We start from the raw sequence: 7,597 nt of genomic DNA on the forward strand, positions 1-7,597 counted from the left end.
AGACACAAAACCATTGCCAAAAATACACTGTATTCAATGACTTAAGTTAATCACTGAAAACATGGGATGAACATCGGTTCATCCAGAAGCAGTCGGCAGGCACCGAGGTAAAGATACACGGGTAACTGAAGCCACAGTACAGATAGCAGACGCTGGCCTGTGGCGTAGGTTTATGCTGCACCTGATGCCTCCAAAGAGGAGGACGACGCAAGCTGGAGGCTCAGAAACAGCACTTGTAATTTAAAAGGTTATTTTCAAAATACAGCTTCATAGCTATAAATAGCAAAGACAGCTTCACACCCAGCAATACACAACGGTTCTTAGTCATAGTGGCCCAGATACTAGAGAAAGGGTAATTTTACCTTTGTTGAACACCACGCAACATTTGGGGCTACTGTGCACATCAAACAAACTAACCCAATTTGTGAGATTGGTCTTAGGTTTTGTAGAAGCAGATGCCAACTCCGACAAATTAAGTCAATTGACTTTGTTAACCCTTCCATTAACTAAAAAGACATTTGCTTGTATGGAGCAAGTCTCACTTAATACTAAGTTCTTTAACCAAAGAAAAAAATGTTTATCCGATCTTGCCTTCAACGAAGCAAACTCTTTTCAATGTGTAGGATTTCCTTCCATACTGCATGGCCGTTTGGTTTCACAAGCATTAAAGGAGAGCAGATGGTCACTACCATCTGCCCTGTATCTCATAATGTTATGTTTCTAATACTAAGAGAAGTTATTTAAAAAATCCTCACACGTACTACATTCATTTCATTTGTCAGCCAGCACCCTGGGGACCCTCAACCTAACTGGACCTCAGCTAACACTTTACCACAGACAGTAGCATTCCCCAAGTAATATGAAAACAAACATATTTTGGACACGTTCAGTGATAAGGAACTCATAACACCCTCTTCAACCACGATAATAAACATTTTCATCTGATACAGATTTATAGAGTCAAGACACACACGTACACCAAAACCTCTAACAAACCAGTGTTTGTTCCGTTTGGGTGTGCAAGAACATCTCAGCACTCTTCGGCGTTGGCTGAGATACGCAGATGAGAAAATGTTAATACATCAGTGGGACACTTGAACAAAACTTTCATTAAATTCAAAGTAAGGTCAACCTCCCTTCCTGTAAAGTTTCTGAAGAAACGCTTCACGTAAGAGACTCGTTTGTACAGCTAGCATGTGCTTGACTACTCACTCATCTAAAAGCTTTTCCAAGTATCAAGCCCTAGGTGTTCCTGTTCAATGTTACCTGATACTTAGCTCCTAAAACGCAATTCTTTACGCGTACAGAATTATACTTGCAGTCTGCTTGTCAATACACGGCCTGTCATATATTCAAGAAGTTTGACCTTGCAGAGATAATCGCCCATTGTCCGATGAGTCTAACGCACTTCACCATACACTTTTGGCCAAGCGTCGCATTACGTACATCAGCAAGATACCCGGATACTTCTCAAGAGATCATAATCAATCCTGGCTGGAAAGCCCTCATGAAGTCATCCCAGCTCTACCGTACTTCTGTCCCCCTTAGCTTCAGCCTCCTTGCTTGTCAAAATGCTTTCAATAACCAGCTCTTCAGTAACGGGCTCTTACTCGTGTCTATACGATTACTTATTTATCTGATAATAAATGTATACGTGCTGTATTGGAGATCAGTTATGCAGTATAACTTATTTGCTATTGCTATACCACACTCAAAAAAAAAAAAAGCTGAGCCATTACGAAGTTCACTGCTTTGCCAACTGAAGTCTTATTCAATCTGGTGGTCCGTAAGCTCCCATGCTCTTTGCTTCATAACTTATGTTTGGAACTCCAGAACACAATGAATAAAATATCACTGCCCCTTGTTCACTGACAGCCATGAGCAACCGAGCTTGTGAACCAAGCTCTTAAATGTAACAAATGCTCCAGTTCAATAATACCAGCCCAGCACAGAAGAAAGCCTAATCAATTCAATTACTGTCCTGCTATTTGTGCTATTAAAGCATTATTCTTTACAAACACATTATTTCCAGATGTTATTCCTGGACTGTGCTTCTTTTCCCCATCCCGTCGCTACACTGCATGCTTAATCTACGAGATCTCAAGCTAAGAAAATTTTCTTCCTGAGGCTGGCCCGGATTCAAATCAGATTCATTTCACTGACCAGATGCAACAATCTGGGACGCTGATTTCACATGCCCTGCTAAATTCTGAATAGCAACAGGTTTCCCAATATTAAAGGGTAGCAATTTCACATGCTCCCTTACATTCCTGTTCATTTACACAACAGCAAAAGCTACAGATGAAACACAGCACATGTTTCTAGACAGGCAAGGTTTTAGCACTCCGAAGCTAACTTCTGCGACTGCTTTTTTATGATCTTCAGCACATTTGGATGAATATTAATAGAATCAATGTCGCTTATCTGAGATGCGGGCACTCTCTGGTCTCTGCAAAGGTTGCCAAAGAGCAGTTTGGGCAGTTTCAAGGCAACTCAGATGTAACGCAAACACAGAAGCTGACAAGACGCTTCTGACCTTGCAAAAACTGCACTCCCCACGGGAATTTTTCCTAGTACTGCTGCTATTTCAGCAGACCCCAAGCACGAAGTCAGAAGTTTTCCAAAAATTAATAAATTGGCCGCCTAGCCAGGCTTGCAGCTCTGCCAGCCCAACGCTTTATTTTGCTAATTAAGCTACTTAATATCCCTGTGAGAACTCGGTACATCAAGCTGCTCGACTGGAATACGCTCCCCTCCAAACTAGGTCTCTGCTTTAGACACGGGCTAAATGCGCGGGATGAGGCTCAGATCAAAGCCCTCCGTCACCACTTTGTTTATAAACATCCCAGCACCGGCGCTGCAGGTACGGCTCTGCCCCCCCTCTGCCAGCACCGGGGGAAGCCTCTGGAACCCTCGTCCCCCCCGGCCCCGGGGCTGAGGAGGCGAGGGCTGCGCCATCCCCAGCCTGCGTCCCCCCTTCCCGGCCGGGGGAAGCCTCGCCCGGCGGCAGGCGAAGGGAAGGGACCGCCGGGCCGCCACCCCCCCGCCCCGGGCCCGGCTCCCCGCCGCCGAGCCCGGGCTGCCGGTACCTGGTGCAGGGCTGTCAGCCCGTCCACGTTGGTGGTGTTGATGCGAGCGCCGCGGCCCAGCAGGCGCTTCACCTCCTCGGTGTCCCCGCTGGAGCAGGCGGCCAGGAAAACGGCGCCCTCCTCGAAGCGGACGCGGGACCCCCCGGCGCCGCGATGCCGGCCCCGGCCGCCCCCCGCCGCCACCGGCTCCTGCTCCGTCAGAGAGCCCTTCCAGCGCCGCAGCTGCTCGGCCCGCCGCAGCCGCGCCGATTCGGCCCGCTTCCCGCCCAGGTGCTCCGGCTCCGACATCGCCGCCGCCGCACTGAGGCGCAGGGAGCGCGCCGCGCCTCAGCCGGGAGCGGGGCGCAGCGCCCCCGCCGCCATCTTCGCTACTCCCCCGCCGCCGCCGCCGCCGCCGCGCCCGCGCCGCCCGCGCCCCGCGGCATGCTGGGAGATGTAGTTCTCGCCGGCGGCGCCGCACCTGCCCGCGGGGCGGACACAACTCCCGGCGGCCCCTGCGCGCCGCCGCACCTGGGCGCGACCCGGACTACAACTCCCAGCGGCCCCCGCGCGGGGGGGGGGCGGTGCTTGCCCGCCCGGCGCCATCGCAGCCCTCTGCCCGCCGTGCTGCCTCCGCTGCCGGCGCCCCGGTCCCGCCGGCCGACCGCGGCTGCTGTGTGTGGCGTGAGCAGCCGGCACCGCCCGGCCCTGCCCTCGTCTGCGGGGCAGGGAGGGCCGGGGCAGCCCGCGGTGCCCCTGCGGGGGCCTGTGGGGACGGGGGAGGGTGAGGAGAAATGGCTGGCACAGCAAAGAGCCCCGTCTGTCAGGGAAACCAGGCCAAATCTGGCAGGGCCAGCTGCCCCTCCCGCCCACGCCGGTGCCAGTGAGGCAGCCAAGAGGATGCTGAGCTGCCAGACAGGCCGTTCCCGGTTTTTCCCGTAGTTCACCCCCCAGCCTGGCCTTCCCCAGGCGAAGGCGAGCGGCGTTCAGGCGGCACCAGCTCGGGGAGCTGCGAGGCGAGGAGCAGAGGTCTGCCAGGACAGCAACACCATCGTCGCAGCCGCCAGGCCCAGCGGGTCTCCGTCCCCTGGGCAGGCACCCGTGTACCTGCCCGCGGTGGAGGAGGATGTCTGCAGGCCCGCAGGCTGCTCTCTTCCAGCTCTACCCGCTGTAGCCAAACCAAACCGTGAACGTGTTCGGATGAGATGGTTGGGTTGGCTTCGTTGCGCCTTCTCTGAGCCCCCTCTCGTGGCTGGAGCGTCCCGCTCGCAGCACCCTGCGGTGCCTGCCTGGCTCTGCTTTGGGAAGGTGCTGAGGCTCGGTCTCTCCTGGCAGGCAGCTGAGCACGGTTTTCATGCTGAGTGGAGGGGCTGCCCCTCTTCTTCAGGTTATTTTGTGGTACGGAGCTGCCAAACAGAGGATTTGCCTCAAATTGTTCGTTAGAGGAGTCGCAGAACGAGCACACTGCTAAATGATCGGTGACAAATCCCTCAGACCAGCTGGCATTTGCTCATTAGTCTGAAAAAAAACCCAGCAGTTTTCAACAGAGTTCCAGGCAAAACCCAAGGAACCACAGTGCAGCGTATCTGATATCCCCAGCTTGCCGATTATTAGGAACCACTCTAATGAACGGAGTTAGGGGCCACATTAAGGGCTATTAAACATTCATAGAAATGCCAGATCATGGTTCATTAGCAGTCTAAAATCGCAAAACTGGAGTTAGGAGTTACTAGTATAAAATGGTACAAGGGCTTCACACAATGCGCAGTTTAGTGTGGAGCTCCTGACAGCAGGGCAGTAAGGATGCTGGCTGTTGAGGTGGGTTTAAAAGCAAGAAGACAAATTAACAGCAGTAAATCAATCAAGAGTTGTAAATAAAAAGTCACTGTCCGTGGTTGAGAAGGGCCTTTGGCTGCGGGTTGCTGGAGGCTGGGATCCCTCAGCACACGCTCCTGGCGCCTGCAGGTGGTGGGGTGCGTGCTGGGTCATGTTCAGCATGACCGGCTACCACCTTTCCATGCTTTATACTGCCTTCTTCCCAGCGGGATCCGTTATTCACGATGAGCATGCTGGGTCCATGCTGGACCAGGCCTGGAGCTCCTTAACTTTGCATCTATTGCCTCAAGAATTTAATGACTTCTGGCTGCATGCCAGGCTGACGTGAGCCTTAGCTCCTGCACAGTGATGGGCACAGCCGTCTTGGCGGTTCCGCTTACGGTTTTGTGAGTGCCTTCCCTGTCCTGCAGATAAGGCCGTCCCGTTTCCCCCCGCGGCTGACAAGACCACCCCATGCTCCTATAAAAACTGCCTGATTGAGACTATCAGCCATTTACGTATTTAAAACATGCCTTTTATTTTCCTGACAGGAATTTTACCCAGGCATATCTGGAGAGATTTCTGCATTTGTCTAGGATTCCTGGACATCTGACTAAGCTGCTGGATGCAGAGAAGTCCCGCACAGCCACATCGCATGAGAACTGGCTGTAAATCACAGGAACAGTGATCCGAGAACTTCTGGCGTACGTTCCGTTGCTTCTGGGATGCCGAGCTGCTTTGCACGTGCGCAGGTTTGCCTGTGTCCCCAGGCTGCGGGATTCCCTCTGCACGCCGGTGGGTCGGTACCGTGCCTTCCTGGAAACATCGGCTGTCATGTGTGCTTTCGGCAAACTGCCTCCACCCTGTAGCAATCGCAGCCAGAAGGACGGCAGCCCTATTCCAGATCTGACTTCTCTTGAAAATGGAATACATCCCCAGGCAAAAAAAAAACAACTTGGCTGGAAGAGTAGACTTGTCTGTGACTACGAGCCTCTTGCCATCCTTCCATCATCTCCGATGCCCTGGATCCCCGACACGTGTGACTATCGTCCCATCCCTGCTTTCCTATGATCTATTCCTTCAAATTCAGCCCAGCTCTGGCCTTCCTCCTATTTCAGCAGGGAGTTTCTGAACAAAAATTCATTATTCCAGGTCTGCTCCCGGGATGATCAGCATGAGAACGCATGGCTCGGCAATGCATCTTCTGGATCCTGAGCAAGAACCATGTCTGTGTGCTCCCATCTTTAAGTACCAGTTGCCTTCTTTTCAGTCTCTCTCTGAATTTCCTTTAACTGCTCTATTACATATAACTGCTTTATTTATAAAATCAAATCACTTTCTGGAATGGTCTAGATTTGTTCTTCTTACTCACCTCTGCCAGCAGCCTGTTTGTCTGAGGTTAAAAAAAAAACATTTCTTGGTCCTTTTATGTTCACTGAAAAACAATTGTACACCACCAGCCGTGAGAGCCGTGGTAGGTCCACGCAGGAATCGGACAGCTCGTGAACTCCGCTCTCGTTGAAGGTTTTGGTTACCCTGACATTAGCCTGTGAATACTGCTGGGTTTGTTTCAAGCTCGTAACAGCATTTTTGATGCCTTGATTGTTTTTGGTCGCTCCTTTTGGCAGCCCCGGTCCCAATCCACTGGCCCAGGACACTGGCTGAGTCCTCTGGTGTGACCGTTCCCACGTGCCCACCCGCGCGAGACCTCGGCACCTTTGAACCGCACCCTTGTGCGCAGATTCCGCTGGGTGAAGCCGAGCAGGCGCTTAAGTCTTTTTTGGAAAGAAAAACGGGAGCGGGTAAAATTCCCAGTTAGAGACTGCAGACTTGGGAAGCTGGGAGCCCTGCGGAGAGGGGCGAGTGTCCCGGCCTTTCCCACTCCCACGTCCCGCTGCCGGTGCGACACTAGATGGCGTGGGGACCCACGGCAGCCGCCCAGCTCCGGGCACCGCTCCGCCTCCGTCCCTGCGCCAGCAGAGGAGTCCCTGAAGTGAAAACTTCGGGGCTCCTGCATCCCCTGGCTCTGCTGGATGCTGCTGGGGAGATGGGGAGGCTGCAGCAAGCGAAAGGGAGAGGACAGCCGAAGCCAGCCCCGCGGTGCGGAGTCTGAGAGCGGCACGTCTGGCGGTTGGGGAGGACGCTGGGAGGTGAGATGTGATGAATTTGGATTCTCGACCCTCCCAGAGAGGGTAGGGAATGTCCCTCTGTCAGTCGGCAAGGCGTCCCGCCGTCCGTGCTGGGGAGGGGACAGGCCCGGGCCGCGCTCGCTCGCTGCGGATGGGGTTGTGAACTGCACATCCCTGGGCTCCTCCTCCAGCCCCCTCCAGAGCAAAGACCAGAGCCGGGGTTTGCAGCAGTGGACCCTGAATTTTGGGATGCAGGGACCCTTTCTGAAGCTGACAGCCAGCTTTTGATACACCCACTCCACCTCCTCTGGAGAAAAGAAATAGGGGGATGTGAGCCTCTGAGACGACAGCCCCAGCCTCACGCCGGTGGGAAGCCAGCTGGAGGGGGCAGGTCTGTCCGAGTCCGCTGGAGGCTGGCATCTGTGGCACCGCCTCAAGCACCCTGTGTTAGACACGTCCTCCGAGTCATCTGGCAGAGGTTTCCCAACCTCCAGGGGAAAGGATGCTCATCCCCGCACGCTGTGGCGACGTCAGCCCTGGGATATGTCTGTAACTCCCTACAAGGCCTCGGGGAACCCTGTGGAA

The 7,597-nt window shown here is 53.7% G+C and overlaps 1 protein-coding gene across 6 annotated transcripts in view; it reads right to left on the reverse strand.

Annotated features, from left to right (window-relative positions):
- The window catches only part of PPP1R12B (protein phosphatase 1 regulatory subunit 12B), a 130,143-nt gene extending 126,603 nt beyond the window's left edge, over positions 1-3,540 (reverse strand). For 2 of the 6 annotated variants that reach the window (XR_015705711.1, XM_087762110.1), the window contains exon 1: positions 3,090-3,540. Coding sequence is in view for 5 of the 6 variants with exons in the window: in XM_087762110.1 (XP_087618236.1) it covers positions 3,090-3,377 (288 nt within the window). In the remaining variant the exon portion in view is untranslated. The remainder of the gene's footprint in view (positions 1-3,089) is intronic. The other 4 variants (XM_087762107.1, XM_087762106.1, XM_087762108.1 and 1 more) reach the window with 4 other exon arrangements.
- Between the last annotated feature and the right edge of the window lie 4,057 nt (positions 3,541-7,597).

This window comes from Nipponia nippon, unplaced genomic scaffold (assembly GCF_047370975.1).
Source record: "Nipponia nippon isolate SJK-2023a ecotype South Korea unplaced genomic scaffold, ASM4737097v1 scaffold_25, whole genome shotgun sequence".
In the NCBI taxonomy this organism is placed as follows: Eukaryota; Metazoa; Chordata; class Aves; order Pelecaniformes; family Threskiornithidae; genus Nipponia; species Nipponia nippon.